Source organism: Bos taurus, chromosome 12 (genome assembly GCF_002263795.3).
Source record: "Bos taurus isolate L1 Dominette 01449 registration number 42190680 breed Hereford chromosome 12, ARS-UCD2.0, whole genome shotgun sequence".
Classification (NCBI taxonomy): Eukaryota; Metazoa; Chordata; class Mammalia; order Artiodactyla; family Bovidae; genus Bos; species Bos taurus.
The window spans coordinates 72023651-72041430 of record NC_037339.1 but is presented as its reverse complement, the minus strand read 5'-3'; the positions used below and the strand labels follow the sequence as shown (position 1 = coordinate 72041430).

The following is a 17780-nucleotide window of genomic DNA, read 5'->3' as shown; positions in this document are numbered from 1 at the left end:
TACTGATATGACAGGTGGCATTTTTAGTTCACACTAGATGGACGGGGGAGCCTGGTGGGCTGCAGTCCATGGGGTCGCGAAGAGTCAGACACAACTGTGTGACTTCACTTTGAGTTTTCACTTTCATGCATTGGAGAAGGAAATGGCAGTCCACTCTAGTGTTCTTGCCTGGAGAATTCCATGGACGGGGGAGCCTGGTGGGCTGCCGTCTATGGGATCGCACAGAGTCGGACACGACTGGAGGGACTTAGCAGCAGCAGTAGCAGCAGCAGCAGATATTTATTAGAAATTCTTATCTTCTAAACCCACAGCCTCTAGGATATACTGTTTTCATGGATGCTAAGAAAGTAAGTAAAGTTAGCAATGATAAGTGATTTTTAGTCATTAATCGATATTTTGGTTTTTCTGTCTCCATTCCTCTGGTCTTCTTGGTTGCTTAAACATGATTATATTTATCATACCCACTACACCCCTGATGGTTCAGATGGTAAAGCATCTGTCTACAATGAGGGAGACCCAGGTTCAATCTCTGGGTCAGGAAGATCCCCTGGAGAAGGAAATGGTAGCCCACTCCAGTACTATTGCCTGGAAAATTCCATGGATGGAGGAGTCTGGTAGGCTACAGTCCATGGGGTCACAAAGAGTTGGACACGACTGAGCGACTCCACTTCCACCCTGGTAGTAAACTCACAACCTGGATATGGCAGGAATCCACAATTTCCCCAGATTTCCCAAAATGTGAAGTTCTGTGAACCATCTTGAGGGAAAAAATTTTAGAGTAGTTATAGTTAAATTTATTTAAAAAGTATCACTTATAAAAATTAATTTGACAATTTTGCTTTTAACTAAAGCAAAATTAGAGTCACAGGACTAACTTAAGTATTTTGAAACTGGTAGTTTACCAACTTGGCTTTTGGTGAGTGTCTCAAGTGGGATGGATGTAAAAGAAGGAAATTTTCTCAAATCCACCAACTCTTCCCGATATAGCCATGAGATTTCCCCCACCAAATCTTTTAAAAAATAATGCCTCAATTTCAGTTTCCCACCCAAGGTCATTTGGTATTTTTGCTTCTCTTTAGGTATCATCCTATTTTCTCTTTCTTCACCACTGACATCGGTGTGTTTCATATGAATGTATAATATAATAAATATATATAATTTAAAAATATTGTTTTGTTTTGATCATGGATTATTCCTCTTACAGGATCTGTCTGGGGAAATGAATAATTTCTCATATCCTTTTCATATAGGAAGAATTTTAAATCGTTTCTCCAAAGACACCGGGCATATGGATGACTCGCTGCCCCTGACATTTCTTGATTTCATCCAGGTAATGTATCAGTCCTGTCAGAGTTCTCCCAGAGAATAGCAGAGTACCTGTTTCTCAAGGCCTTTTCACAGGGGCTGAGGGTTGGCCTTTCAGCCTGGCAGTGTATCCTGTTACCTTCAGCAAAGGTCATGCTTTGTAAGAGAAAGGGGCGGCTGTGATTGGGAGGCTGAGTTAACACAAGTAACCCCTGGGCCAGGAGTGGCTCTACAGTCACATCAAGGTTGGTCTGAAGCAGTGACATGCTAGGTAAGTGGTTCTCCCTCTGCCTTCCAGGTGTGTCACCGGATTCCCTTTACTGTGAGCACATTTCATATGCTCACAAAAACAGTCACCTCTCATGGAAAGATAGCCTATATGAACTAAATTAGGCATTGTATTACCACAAAGGACAAATATTTACTGTAGTGCTTTGTTGTTTTTTTTTTTTTTTAATAAAGCTAAGTGTGGTTACAAATAAAATATTAGTAAAAATAAGGAGAAAATTGCACTTGAACAAAGACAATAGAGAGCAGTTATTGAAGAGACAAAGTCTTAAAGCCAGTAATTCAATTACAGAATGAAAGTTATCTCAGAAAATGTTTTTGTAGGCAGCTTTACTTTTCACATGTTGATTGCTTCTTTTTTTATTTTATTTTATTTTTAAACTTTACAATACTGTATTAGTTTTGCCAAATATCGAAATGAATCCGCCACAGGTATACATGTGTTCCCCATCCTGAACCCTCCTCCCTCCTCCCTCCTCCCTCCCCATACCATCCCTCTGGGTCGTCCCAGTGCACCAGCCCCAAGCATCCAGTATCGTGCATTGAACCTGGACTGGCGACTCGTTTCGTACATGATATTATACATGTTTCAATGCCATTCTCCCAAGTCTTCCCACCTTCTCCCTCTCCCACAGAGTCCATAAGACTGATCTATACATCAGTGTCTCTTTTGCTGTCTTGTGCACAGGGTTATTGTTACCATCTTTTTAAATTCCATATATATGCGTTAGTATACTGTATTGGTGTTTTTCTTTCTGGCTTACTTCACTCTGTATAATAGGCTCCAGTTTTGTCCACCTCATTAGAACTGATTCCAATGTATTCTTTTTAATGGCAATGGCTTAAGGTGTCTTTAAGAAAAAAAAAAAAAAGACAAATACCTACAGGAATATCTTGTATCCAGCCTTTATTTTGTCTGTCAACTTGAGGGGCTAAAGAAATGACATTGGATCATGTCATCTCTCATCCTCACATTCAGTGTCATTGCTCATGTGGGGTGTTTTTTTTATTATTTCATTTTGTCTACTTTTCAATGATTCAGTCTATGCAGACTTTCTTCATTTCTAAATGTTAATTTTGGAAATGAAGTGCATTATCAAAACATGCACAGAGAAATGCAGCAATGAATATGACTTAAGACAACACAGCTTATTGGTAAAGGCTTCTATGGTTGACCAGTGTGAAGTGAGCTGAGACTCAGAGGCAGTGCACTTTTGCTGTGAAAATGTCTGAATTTTTTTCTCTTCTGCAAACTTATTTTATAAATATGTCCTTCTGGGTTTAACTATATGATTTATCCCCAGAAACAATCTTTCACTATAGCAGTGCCATGTTTTGACTATGATTGTTAATTACATTAAGATTTTGTGAAATCTTTGTGTTTCTTTGCTACTGCTAGCTGGGCCAAGGTTGAGTTTCCAAAGCTGTTTGGTCCCCTGTGTGTTTAGCACATGGTTAGCCTCACAGTCAGAATTTGTCACATATCTTTGCATGATGTAAAGAGGGACAGGGAGAGATACCGCTACCTGATTTCAGTGTAAAACATTCTCAGTTGTGTGAGAAGAGAAAATTCTAATCTCACTGATTTCCAGTCCCAGCTCTTCCACTTTTAGTTTGTCTTGAAGTTTGGGACCTCCAGGTGGAGGCATCTTGTAGGTCATTGGAAGTAAGAGTCTGGTATTTGAGGGAGAGACCTATGATGAGCGTGGCACCTGAGTATTGTTTACTGAGCGGGTCATAGCTGGATTGATGAAGATAGATAAGGTTGCCTAGAGAGTGAAGTTTTTTTAGGGGCCAAGATCAGAAGCTTATGGAAGCCTCAGTATTCAGAGAGGAAGCAGAGAGGGAAGGGAAGCAGAGGAGACACACAATGAAGAGCAAGGAAAAGAGGAGGAGATAAGTTAGGGAACTGAGGATGGACAAGTCTGCTCAGTGCAAAAGAGGTGAGTCCATGCAAAGTTATCAGCTGATTTGGAATCAGGAGGTGTCTGGTGAGCCAAGGAGCAGATTTCAGATGTGAAGAAGCCAGACTGCAAAGGGCTGCAAATGCAGGAGGCATGGAGGGAGTTGAGGTGAAGGCAGGCTACTGCTGGTAGGAGTCTGACCAAAAGAGAGAGGTCCATCTGGAATGTAGAGTCAAGGAGGTGTTGCTAGTTGTTGGGATTTGTAGTTTGTGAGTTGGGGGTGTGTGTGAGGTGGTGGGTGATATTCCACCACCTTCCTTCCCTTCATCAAACAAGGGTTAGAGTTGAAGCCCTGAGGTACAGCAGTGAGCCAGGCATGAAACCCTCCCCTCAGGGGTCTCCTCCACCTCACCCACGGGAGGAAGACATTCAGAGATTCACCCCTTGCTGCCTTTGGAATCCTAATTGTGCAAGTGGAAGGCCTGGAAGGCAGACTGGATGTGCAGGCTGGAGGCAATGAGGGAGCCTGCTTCAGGAGGTGGGCGGAGCTTCTAGGAGGTTACCTTTGATCCCAGATGAAAAGAAAAGGCCACTGTGGATGGTGGGGCAGGAGGGGTTCCTTAAAGCTGAGATCCCACATGGGATCCAATCTTTTCTCTCTGTCATCACCTGAGAGTGGGGAAGGGAAGGGTCTTGAAGGGGGTTGTTCAGTTTTGTTTTAAAGGACACAGTGCCAAGTATGTTCAAACTCACTTTTTGGTAACTCTGCTCATCCTTGGTGTATTTGATACTTGATCATTTTCATTTTTATTAATTTTAAAGTGTTTATTTTATATACTTTTCCTCATCTAGTTCCTTCTTGTTCCCTTAAATAAATCTCAGATAATTTAATATTTTGTAATAGTGATGCCAAGTGTGGCTAGTGAAAACCCCGGATACTGAGTAGTGGTCCACACTGCAGGACAGTCCACCCCAGCAGATTATGTCACTCAGAGACCATATCCCAACAGAGGGGTGATCATGAGTTTGTATGCCATCCTGTGCATTGACTCTTGCAGCTACCAGAAATGTTGCCTGTCCAGTGACATAGTCACTGGCCAAAGTGGAGCCGTTTGCAATTCCAAAAGAAGGAAAGTAGCATAAAAAAAAAAAATTATGAAGTATAATTCTACCTGATAATCATTTATGATATCAACAGGTTTAAAGTGCAGTGCAGAGCCCCACAGCCTTCCTTTCCAAGCTTGAGTCCTAGTTCTCTCTCATCCTGCCTCTGTCCCACAAAACCACACTCTCTTTCTTTGTAAAACAGAGAAAATAATACAAACTTCTTAAGGTTTTTTGAGAAAACAAAATGAAATTGTTTTATTAAAATTCTTCATGTAATATCTACGTGCATGTTGAGCACTAAATAATGGGTTTCTTTCTCTTGTTTCTTAAAGTTGCTCAGTTGTGTGTGACTCTTTGCAACTCCATGGACTGTAGCCTGCTAGGTTCCTCTGTCTATGGAATTCCCCAGGCCAGAATACTGAAGTGGGTAGCCTTTCTCTTCTCCAGGGTATCTTCCCAACCCAGGGATCGAACCCAGTTCTCCCACATTCCGAGTGGATTCTTTACTATCTGAGTCACCAGGGAAGCCCAAGAATACTGGAGTGGGTAGCCTATCCCTTCTGCAGTGGACCTTCCTGACCCAGGAATCGAACCAGGGTCTCCTGCATTGCAGGCAGACTCTTTACCAGCTGAGCTACCAGGGAAGTCCTGATATTGTCTCAGACAGTTTCCAGGCCCATAAATACCACCTTGTGAGTTTGTATCACAGATTCTAGGTTTGTCATCCTTGAAAATTTTAATGTATACTTTCTCATGTAGGGTCACAATAAAAATATATTGTTTTCAAGATAAACCATTGAAAATTAACTATTTCAAATTAATTTAATTTTCATTCAATTTGCCAAAGTTCCAGATAATATTGAGTAAGGTGTCTCAATTATCTTGTCTACAATTCTTTTCATTAAAATCATCACTTCCAAGAAGTCTTTCTGTTAGCAAAACAAGTATGAAGATAAGGTATAGAAGTCAGATTTAGGCATTTTAATTTCTTAAAATAAATGTTGGGGACTGCACTGAGCATGTGAACTTGCACATAACTGCCCTCACCAAACTGCTGTAATTTACTGAGGAAAGTTGAATTACAAAACATTTCTCTCCCTCACACTCCTCATCCACACATACACAACATCAGCAGCTTGGCTGAGCTCACATGATTGACTCTTCACGTCCTTTCATGGACACAAAGGGCTAATCTGGGGCTACTTGAGCCACCAATGCTGCTTGTGGTGAGACCACCAGGGACCATGTCATTCCCTCCTCAGGACACACAGAATGCACTGGCTGCAGTTTTATGAAGTGAAAGTGCCCAAGAAAAAGAAAATGTGAAGGAGTTGTCCTCAGTTACTTCTTTCCATAAAAGACAGTGCAAAACAATAAGCTGCTGCATCTGGATATTGAGAACAAAGCAAGCCTAAGATTTAGCCTAATAGGTTGAATCACTTCCTTTTATAGAAGCACAGAGTGGAACTGCCTTTACTTGTATCAGTACCAGTGACCCTTGCATTTCATTGTATAGAGATGTCAGGGAAAGTGTGTAGAAAGCATTCTAGCCTCTGTCCCTGAGCAATGACTTTGTCATTCTGAGATCTCTGTGATGTGTTGATCCCATCCTTTACCCTCTCCCTCAAATTCCCATTGGGGACATTTAGTGGAGAAGGCAATGGCAAACCACTCCAGTACTCTTGCCTGGAAAATCCCATGGGCGGAGGAGCCTGGTAGGCTGCAGTCTATGGGGTCACGAAGAGTCGGACACCACTGAGCGACTTCACTTTCACTTTTCACTTTCATGCAATGGAGAGGGAAATGGCAACCCACTCCAGTGTTCTTGCCTGGAGAATCCAAGGGACGGAGGAGCCTGGTGGGCTGCCGTCTATGGGGTCACACAGAGTCAGACACGACTGAAGCAACTTAGCAGCAGCAGCAGCTTTTATATTTTAGTGCCTTGTGGATATTTTCTTCCAGTCTGTCTTGCCTTTTTTTGTTGTTTTTTATTTTTTAACTTTACAATATTGTATTGGTTTTGCCATATATCAACATGAATCCGCCACAGGTATACACATGTTCCCCATCCTGAACCCTCTTCCCTCCTCTCTCCCCATACCATCCCTCTGGGTCATCCTAGTGCACCAGCCCCAAGCATCCAGTATCGTGCATCGAACCTGGACTGATGACTCGTTTCATATATGATATTATACATGTTTCAATGCCATTCTTCCAAATCATCCCACTCTCTCCCTCTCCCACAGAGTCCAAAAGACTGTTCTATGCATCAGTGCCTCTTTTGCTGTCTCATATACAGGGTTATTGTTACCATCTTTCTAAATTCCATATATATGCGTTAGTATACTGTATTGGTGTTTTTCTTTCTGGCTTACTTCATTCTGTATAATAGGCTCCAGTTTCATCCACCTCATTAGAACTGATTCAAATGTATTCTTTTTAATGGCTGAGTAATACCCCATTATGTATATGTACCACAGCTTTCCTATCCATTCATCTGCTGATGGACATCTAGGTTGCTTCCAAGCCCTGGCTATTATAAACAGTGCTGTGATGAACATTGGGGTACACGTGTCTCTTTCCCTTCTGGTTTCCTCAGTGTGTATGCCCAGCAGTGGGATTGCTGGGTCATAAGGCAGCTCTATTTCCAGTTTTTTAAGGAATCTCCACACTGTTCTCCATAGTGGCTGTACTAGTTTGCATTCCCACCAACAGTGTAAGAGGGTTCCTTTTTCTCCACACCCTCTCCAGCATTTATTGCTTGTAGACTTTTGGATCGCAGCCATTCTGACTGGCGTGAAATGGTACCTCATTGTTGTTTTGATTTGTATTTCTTTGATAATGAGTGATGTTGAGCATCTTTTCATGTGTTTGTTAGCCATCAGTGTGTCTTCTTTGGAGAAATGTTTATTTAGTTCTTTGGCCCATTTTTTTGATTGGGTCATTTATTTTTCTGGAATTGAGGTGTACGAGTTGCTTGTATATTTTTGAGATTATGTGTTTATCAGTTGCTTCATTTGCTATTATTTTCTCCCATTCTGAAGGCTGTCTTTTCACCTTGCTTATAGTTTCCTTTGTTGTGCAGAAGCTTTTAAGTTTAATTAGGTCTCATTTGTTTATTTTTGCTTTTATTTCCAATATTCTGGGAGGTGGGTAATAGAGGATCCTGCTGTGATGTATGTTGGAGAGTGTTTTGCCTATGTTCTCCTCTAGGAGTTTTATAGTTTCTGGTCTTACATTTAGATCTTTAATCCATTTTGAGTTTATTTTTGTGTGTGGTGTTAGAAAGTGTTCTGGTTTCATTCTGTTACAAGTGGTTGACCAGTTTTCCCAGCACCACTTGTTAAAGAGATTGTCTTTATTCCCTTGTATATTCTTGCCTCCTTTGTCAAAGATAAGGTGTCCATAGGTGTGTGGATTTATCTCTTGGCTTTCTATTATGTTCCATTGATCTATATTTCTGTCTTTGTGCCAGTACCATACTGTCTTGATGACTGTGGCTTTATAGTAGAGCCTGAAGTCAGGCAGGTTGATTCCTCCAGTTCCATTCTTCTTTCTCAAGATTGCTTTGGCTATTAAAGGTTTTTTGTGTTTCCATATAAATTGTGAAATTATTTGTTCTAGCTCTGTGAAGAATGCTGTTGGTAGCTTGATAGGGATTACATTGAATCTATAGATTGCTTTGGGTAGTATACTCATTTTCACTACATTGATTCTTCCAATCCATGAACATGGTATATTTCTCCATCTATTAGTGTCCTCTTTGATTTCTTTCACCAGTGTTTTATAGTTTTCTATATATAGGTCTTTAGTTTCTTTAGATCGATATATTCCTAAGTATTTTATTCTTTTTGTTGCAATGGTGAATGGAATTGTTTACTTAATTTCTCTTTCTATTTTCTCATTATTAGTGTATAGGAATGCAAGGGATTTCTGTTTGTTGATTTTATATCCTGCAACTTTACTATATTCATTGATTAGTTCTAGTAATTTTCTAGTGGAGTCTTTAGGATTTTCTATATAGAGGATCATGTCATCTGCAAACAGTGAGAGTTTTACTTCTTCTTTACCAATTTGGATTCCTTTTATTTCTTTTTCTGCTCTGATTGCTGTGGCCAAAACTTCCAAAACTATGTTGAATAGTAATAGTGAAAGTGGTCACCCTTGTCTTGTTCCTGACTTTAGGGGAAATGCTTTCAATTTTTCACCATTGAGGATAATGTTTTTATGTTTTTAATGGAGATCTAGTTTTAATTTTGATGGAGTTTAATGTGTATCATTTTTTTTTTCCTTTTGTAGTTCATGTTTTTGTATCCCAAGAAATGTTTGGGTATCCTTAGGAGGGTGAAGATACTTTCCTATTGTTCTCCCTTTTTAGAAATTGATGCATCTTGCATTATTTTTTGTGAATGGAAGAATAGTTAGTGGTTGATGTTTATTTTTTTCCAGTTATTCTAGCCACATTCATTAAAATTGGCACTTGGTTAAAAATCCTTTGAATCGATGTAAAGAGGTGTGTGTCTGTATACTTTACTTTGTTCCACTGATCTGTTTATCCTTGTAGCAATATTGCAGTCTTGGTTATTGTACTTTTTGGTAAGACACGAAATCCAGTAGCTGAAGTCCTCTAACTTTGTACTTCTTTGTCGAGATTATTTTAATCATTCTAGATTCTTTACTTTTCTGTGTAAATTTTAGAAGCCTTTCAATTGATTTTTAATAAAAGTATGGTGGAATTTTTATTAACATTTTCTTTTAGCTCTAGATCAATTTGAGGATTCTGAGTCTTAACAATGTTGAATCTGCAATTATGGATATAGTCTTTTTCTCTGCTTACCTAGATTTTCTTTAATTTACAAATGTTTTTTAATGTTTAGTGTAGACATTTTATACTTCTTTGGTTAAACTTATTCCTGAATATTTGATGTTTTTTCATTATAGTATTGGATTTTTTTAAATACCATTTCAACTGCTTGTTGCTAGTTTATAGAAATACAGTTGATTTATTTGTGAATTCACTCTGCATTCTGGAGTTGGTGCTGGTGTTTTTTTAAATTCTGTAGGATTTTTTTCATAAATAATCATGTCAAATGTAAATAATGACAGTTTTACTTCTTCATTTCAAATATTTATTTTTTGTGGCTAGAACTTCCAGTACACTGTGGAATAGAAGTGCTAAGACATTCTTGTACTCTTAGGACAAAAAATTTTCAACATTTTTTCATTATGAATAATGTTAACTGCCATTTTTTTCAGGTAGATATCTGTTCAGAGAAGGCAATGGCACCCAACTCCAGTACTCTTGCCTGGAAAATCCCATGGACGGAGGAGCCTGGTAGGCTGTAGTCCTTGGGGTCGATAAGAGTTGGACACGACTGAGTGACTTCACTTTCATTTTTCACTTTCATGCATTGGAGAAGGAAATGGCAACCCACTCCAATGTTCTTTCTTGGAGAATCCCAGGGACGGCAGAGCCTGGTGGGCGGGCGTCTCTAGGGTCGCACAGAGTCGGACATGACTGAAGCGACTTAGCAGCAGCAGCAGCAGCAGATATCTGTTATCAGATTGAACATGTTTCTATTAATTCCTTAATTGCCAAGAATTTTACTTTAAAAAAAAATCAAGAATAGATGTTAAATTTTGACAAATATTTTTTTCTACATATCTTCAGATAATCATATGATTATTCACCTTTACTCTTTTAATGTGAATTAAGTGATTGGTATTTGAAGATTAATCTTACATTCCTGGAGCAAACTCTGCTTGGTCATGGTATAGCATCTTTTTATTTTTTTATGTATCATTGTGTGTAATTCATTAATATTCTGTCAAGAATTTTTGTATCTGTTGTTCTTGAAGGATATTGGTATGTAATTTGCTTTTGTTAAAATGTTTTTATCAGCTTTTGGTATCAGAATTATGCAGGCCTCTTAAAAAGACATAGGAAAGGTTTATATTTTGTAAAGGTCAATTTTATTTGTCAGCTTGGCCAGACTGCATTCCCCAGTTACTCAATCAAAAGGTGATCTAGGTGTTGTTCTGTAGGTATTTTGTAGATTTGATTAAAGTCTATAATCAGTTGATTTTAAGTAAGGAGAATTATCCTAGATAGTCTGGTAGGCACAATTCAATCAGCTGAAAGGCCTTAAAAGCTAAAGCTTCCTTTGAGAAAAAGATATTCTGCCTGTGGAGAACAGCATCAACTCCTAGCCAGAAGTTTCACCTATCCTTTGTAACAGCTGGCCCTGTGGATTTAGAACTTGTTTTGTTGGTTTTTCTGCTTAGAAGTTCATCTTCTGTTTCATTCATGTTTGCTTTTCTCCTATTTCCATTCTTATACATACTTTAGTTTAATATGCCGGGTGTTATATTCTGGTTTTTTTTTTGTTTTTTTTTTTTTTTTTAATTAGAAAATGTATCTTAAAACTCTTGACTTTAACTCAACAAAATTAAGAGGAAAATACAGAGATTTCCCATATATTCTCTGTAGCCTTTTAAAAAGTGCTTAAACCGTAAGTTTACTGCCAAGCATAATTTTAGTTTGAAGCTTCAGATTTGAATGTTAGTGGATTTTCATTTCCTTTTATGTCAAATGCTTTCTAATTTTATTGTAATTTTTAATAAGGCAATATTTTCAGGTGTGTTATTTAGCCTCAAACATTTATTGATTTTCTAGTTACCTTTTTGTTACTGATTTCTAGTTAAATGTATGTAAGTTAGAATATGTTGTATACAGTTTATGTCCCTTGAAGTTTATTGATTCTTCCCCTAGTATAGCACATATGTAATTGAAGATAATGTTTTATGTAGTTATTGACTGCAGTATTGTGTATTTAATTCAGTCACTTTTACTAATCATGTTTTTAATACATTCTATATCCCTCTTTATTTTATCTTCTTGTTTTATCAGTTTAAATATCACACTGTGAGTATTGAAGTATTGAATAGACTATTTCTCCTGACTTCTGTCAGATTTTCATTTTTATATTTTGGCACTATGTTATTAAAATTTTATATAAATGTAGTTTTTAAAATGATCTTCTGGATAAATTGACCCTCTATTCTCATTAAATATTTCCCTTTATTTCTAAGAATCCTACCTTACTTCATGTTCACAGTGGTGTAGATAGTACTACAGCTTTCTTTTGCTTAGTGTTTTTATGGGGAACCTTTTTCAATGTTTTATCTCCACATTTAAATGCTATTATTTTTCAGGTGTGCCTTTTTAAAGTAGCAAATAGATAGACTCCAGTTTTGAATTTTGTAATGAGCTTGAACCCTGACAAAAGGTAGAAAGAAAACTATTGATCAATGAGTTATGCTGAACATGAAGGAAGAAGTGTACCATGTTTCCCTAATGCTTTCTGTTGAGTTGGTTAACAAATTATAAACCAGGCACCACCATTCATTTTTCAGTGGAGTTAGCTGTGACTCTCATGGGAGCAAATTGAAGGATACTCAGATCCCAGGGCTGGTATGGTTGTGAAAAGATACAAGGCAGCCAAATGAGGGATGAAGAGTATGATTAGTGTATCCCAAGGAAAGGGTGGGTTTACAGAAGCTTAGTCAACATTCAGGAAACTAAGATAATGGCATCTAGTTCCATCACTTCATGGCAAATAGATGTGGAAACAGTGTCAGACTTTATTTTTCTAGGCTCCAAAATCACTGCAGATGGTGACTGCAGCCATGAAATTAAAAGATGCTTACTCCTTGGAAGGAAAGTTATGACCATCCTAGATAGCATATTCAAAAGCAGAGATATTACTTTGCCAACCAAGGTCCATCTAGTCAAGGCTATGGTTTTTCCAGTGGTCATGTATGGATGTGAAAGTTGGACTGTGAGGAATGCTGAGTGCCAAAGAATTGATGCTTTTGAACTGTGGTGTTGGAGAAGATTCTTGAGAGTCCCTTGGACTGCAAGGAGATCCAACCAGTCCATTCTAAAGGATATCAGTCCTGGGTGTTCTTTGGAAGGACTGATGCTGAAGCTGAAACTCCAATACTTTGGCCACCTCATGTGAAGAGTTGACTCATTGGAAAAGACTCTGATGCTGGGAGGGATTGGAGGCAGGAGGAGAAGGGGACGACAGAGAATGAGATGGCTGGGTGGCATCACCAACTCAATGGACATGAGTTTGAGTGAACTCCGGGAGTTGGTGATGGCCTGGCGTGCTGCAATTCATGGGGTTGCAAAGAATCGGACACGACTGAGTGACTGAACTGAACTGAATTGAACTGAGTCTTAGGGTTCCTATGTTTGTATAAATCCCATCATAGACATATGATACCCCAGTGTTCTGTAGTGTTCTGACTTAACATAGTTAACTGAGTTGGGTGAGGTCAGAGCAAACAGAGGTGATAAAGGAGGGATCTTGGATCCAGAGCTGATCTCTGAACCTCCTGAGATATGCACAGTACCATATCTGCTTACATGCAGAATCAGTAATAACCCGAGGCTGGCATTAAGTTTCAGTTCAGTTCAGTCACTCAGTCATGACCGACTCTTTGAGACCCCATGGACTGCAGCACACCAGGCTTCTGTGTCAATCACCAACTCCTGGAGCCTACTCAAATGCATATCCATTGCGTCAGTGATGCCATTCAACCATCTCATCCTCTGTTGTCCCCTTCTCCTCCCACCTTCAATCCTACCCAGCATCAGGGTCTTTTCCAATGAGTTGGTTCTTCACATCAGGTGGCCAAAGTACTGGAGTTTCAGCTTCAGCATCAGTCCTTCCAATGAATATTCAGGATTGATTTCATTTAGGACTGATTGGTTTGATCTCCTTGCAGACCAAGGGACTTTCAAGAGTCTTCTCCAACACCACAGTTCAAAAGCATCAATTCTTCAGCACTCAGCTTTCTTATTGTCCAACTCTTACAACCCTACATGAATACTAGAAAAATCATAGCTTTGACTAGACAGAGAAAGTATGGAAAACCACTAGACCATTCAGATATGACCTAAATCAAATCCCTTATGATTATACAGTAGAAGCGACAAATAGATTCAAGGGATTAGATCTGATAGACAGAGTCCCTGAAGAACTGTGAATGGAGGTTCATGACATTGTACAAGAGGCGGTGATCAAGACCATCTCCAAGAAAATGAAATGCAAAATGGGAAAATGGTTGTCTGAGGAGGGCTTACAAGTAGCTGAGAAAAAAAGAGAAGATAAAGGCAAAGGAGAAAATGAGACATATACCAAGTTGAATACAGACTTCCAAAAAATAGCAAGGAGAGACAAGAAAGCCTTCCTTAGTGAACAATGCAAAGAAATAGAGGAAAACAATAGAATGGGAAAGACTAGAGATCTCTTCAAGAAAATTAGAGATACCAAGGGAAATTTTCATGTAAAGATGAGCACAATAAAGGACAGAAATATTACAGACCTAGCAGAAGCAGAAGATATTAAGAAGAGGTGGCAAGAATTCACAGAAGAACTATACAGAAAAGATCTTCATGACCCAGATAACCACCATGGTGTGATCACTCACCAAGAGCCAGACATCCTGGAATGTGAAGTCAAGTGGGCCTTAGAAAGCATCACTACAAACAAAGCTAGTGGAGGTGATGGAATTCCAGTGAGCTATTTCAAATCCTTAAAGGTGATGCTGTGAAAGTTCTACACTAAAAATGCCAGCAAATTTGGGAAACTCAGCAGTGGCCACAGGAATGGAAAGGTCAGTTTTCATTCCAATCCCAAAGAAAGGCAATGCCAAACAATGTTCAAACTACCACACAATTTCACTCAACTCACATGCTAGCAAAGTATTGCTCAAAATTGTCCAAGCAAGTCTTCAACAATACATGAACCATGAAATCCCAGATGTTCAAGCTGGTTTTAGAAAAGGCAGAGGAACCAGAGATCAAATTGCCAACATCTGCTGGATCATCAAAAAAGCAAGAGAGTTCCAGAAAAACATCTACTTTTACTTTATTGACTATGCCAAAGCCTATGACTGTGTGGATCACAACAAACTGTAGAAAATTCTTCAAGAGATGGGAATGCCAGACCACCTGACCTGCCTCCTGAGAAATCTGTGTGCAGGTCAAAAAGCAATGGTTAGAACTGGACATGGAACAACAAACTGGTTCCAAACCGTTAAGGAATACATCAAGGCTGTATATTGTCACCCTGTTTATTTAACTATTATGCAGAGTACATCATGCAAAATTCCAGGCTGGATGAAGCACAAGCTGGAATTAAGATTGCCAGGAGAAATATCAATAACCTCAGATACGCAGATGACACCACCCTTATGGCAGAAAGTGAAGAAGAACTAAAAAGCTTCTTGATGAAAGTGAAATAGGAGAGTGAAAAAGTTGGCTTAAGGCTCAACATTCAGAAAACTAAGATCATGGCATCTGGTCCCATCACTTCATGGGAAATATATGGGGAAACAGTGGGAACAGAGTCAGACTTTATTTTGGGGGCCTCTAAAATCACTGCAGATGGTAACTGCAGCCAGGAAATTAGAAGACGCTTGCTCCTTGGGAGAAAAGCTATGACCAACCTAGACAGCATATTAAAAAGCAGAGGCATTACTTTACCAACCAAGGTATTAAGCTTAGGAGCTTACATTTAAAAGCCTTCCATGTTTTCCCTTTGTTTCTATTTCTCCTGTAATGGAAGGGTAGTGAGTATTGTTTAATATGAAGTACATTTTCTTTCTTAATCTTTTCATGTAGTCTAATCAAGATTTTACCGACTCCACAAAAGTCTTGTGTTAGGTAGTAGCACTGCTGCTGCTGCTGCTGCTGCTCCTGCTGCTGCTGCTAAGTCACTTCAGTTGTGTCCGACTCTGTTCGACCCCAGAGACGCCAGCCCACCAGGCTCCCCCATCCCTGGGATTCTCCAGGCAAGAACACTGGAGTGGGTTGCCATTTCCTTCTCCAATGCATGAAAGTGAAAAGTGAAAGTGAAGTCACTCAGTAGTGTTCGACTCTTAGCAACCCCAAGGACTGCAGCCTACCAGGCTCCTCCGTCCCTGGGATTTTCCAGGCAAGAGTACTGGAGTGGGGTGCTATCACCTTCTCTGGGTAGTAGCACAGTGATTGCCATTTCATTGAGAGATTATTTTTAATTTCATGTTTCCAGAGTAAATAGGTAGAAGAATTTGTCCTACACCCACATCAGCAAACAGCTTACAGATCAAAAACTAGTCATCATTTTTTTCCTCTCTAAATAACAAGGAAATCTTGCCTTGTTTTCTTGCCAAGAAGTGAATCTTACTTTGTTTATTACACTTAAATTATATATTTTGCAAAATCAGTAATAGTTTAATGCTATCTGGATGATTTGTACTTACCATAGCTTGAAACAGAATTCTTAAGAGTCTGATACAGAATTAAAAGTTCAGAAATTCTTTTGAGATGTTAGCAATCTTAATTATCCTGATTTTATTTTTTAATACTGTAAACATATAATAAAACTACTGCTTACTGATTAATGGCTTTATGATTAAGTATATATTTCACATTTTGCCTGGGCTGGTGGCTCAGACTATAAAAAATCCACTTGCAATGTGGGAGATCTGGGTTCGATCCCTGGGTTGGGAAGATCCCCTGGAGTAGGGCATGGCAATCCACTCCAGTATTCTTGCCTGGAGAATCCCCATGGACAGAGGAGCCTGGCAGGCTACAGTCCATGAGGTCGCAAAAAGCCAGACATGACTGGACTGAGTGACTGAGCACTCACATTTTGCCTAATATAAGAACAAGCAAGAGATAATTCACATAATAATTCAGTTCAGTTCAATTCAGTCACTCAGTCGTATCCAACTCTTTGTGACACCATGAACCGCAGCATGCCATGCTTCCCTGTTCATTACCAACTCCCACAGTCCACCCAAATCCATGTCCATTGTGTCTGTGATGCCATCCAACTATCTCGTACTCTGTTGTCCCCTTCTCCTCCTGCCCTCAATCTTTCCCAGTATCAGGATCTCTCAAATTAGTCAGCTCTCTGCATCAGGTGGCCAAAGTATTGAAGTTTCAACTTCAGCATCAGTCCCTCCAATGAACACCCAGGACTGATCTCCTTTAGGATGGATTGGTTGGATGGAGTGAACCAAAAGTATGGATGGAATATTTATTTGCATAAAATAAGAAAAGCAAATTTTTACTCTTGTTTAATGATAACATGTTCTTTGGCACAAGCTTCACAGAGACTATCAAGAACAGAATCCCTTAGTATGAAGTTTAAAGTAACATGTAGTAGATACCTAGGAATTTCTACAGGACTGTAAGCAATTTGTAAATTAAATGCACAGGAGGTAAATAGGTTCTTATATTTCAAACTGTGCTTGTGAAAGGAGTATGTTAAAATCTGCAGTACTGCAATACAGTGTTAATTCTGCAGTCAAGACTTCCTGGTGAAATTTTAATGTTTTTACCACCATCTTGATGCTAAACACCATACAGATGTTAAACACCATACAGATGTTAAACATTTAAGCTCTTGAGCCTCATTTTCTGTCCTTAGGGTTTATGTATTTATTAAATTTTATTTTTTTCCAAGTCATCTTGCTTTTGGGGCTTAGAACTCATCTTTCTTATGAAATTTTCTTTTTTTTATTTAAAGAATGATTCTTAAATTAACATATGTTAGTATGTTCTATTAGTGAGCACTTTTAAGAGCTTTCAGGCTTTCCTGGTGGCTCAACTGGTAAAGAATCCACCTGCAATGCAGGAGACCTGGGTTTGATCTCTGGATTGAGAAGATCCCCTGGAGAAGGGAATGATTACCCACTCCAGTATTCTGCCCATGAGAATTCCATGAACTCTATAGTTCATGGGGTTGCAAAGAGTCGGACTTAACTGAGCAACTTTCATTTTCACTTTAAGAGCTATCAGTGCTCTATGAGCTGAGTAGGCTGTTATTCCCTGATTAACTGGGAATCTAGGACTGGATCCTCACTTGGGAGAGACCAGATCTGATCCCAGGAAACCCAATAAAATTAGAATATGCAGACAGAAGGGAAAATATATAACAAGAGAGTATATTTATATGTTAATTTTGAGGGGGCCATATGTCATGGTTTATGGGATCTTAGTTCTCTGAACAGGGATTGAATCCAGGTCCATGGCAGAAAAAGTGCTGAGTCCTAACCACTGGACACCCAGGAATTCTCTAGATGTTAGCTTTTTAAATATAAATTTTGCTTCTC

At 39.1% G+C, this 17780-nt stretch overlaps 1 protein-coding gene across 1 annotated transcript in view; it reads left to right on the top strand.

The window, feature by feature from the left end:
• The window catches only part of LOC100337076 (ATP-binding cassette sub-family C member 4), a 166644-nt gene that overhangs the window by 98300 nt on the left and 50564 nt on the right, over positions 1–17780 (top strand). The window contains exon 20 of the mRNA XM_025000154.2: positions 1251–1330. Within this exon, the coding sequence (XP_024855922.1) occupies positions 1251–1330 (80 nt within the window). The remainder of the gene's footprint in view (positions 1–1250; positions 1331–17780) is intronic.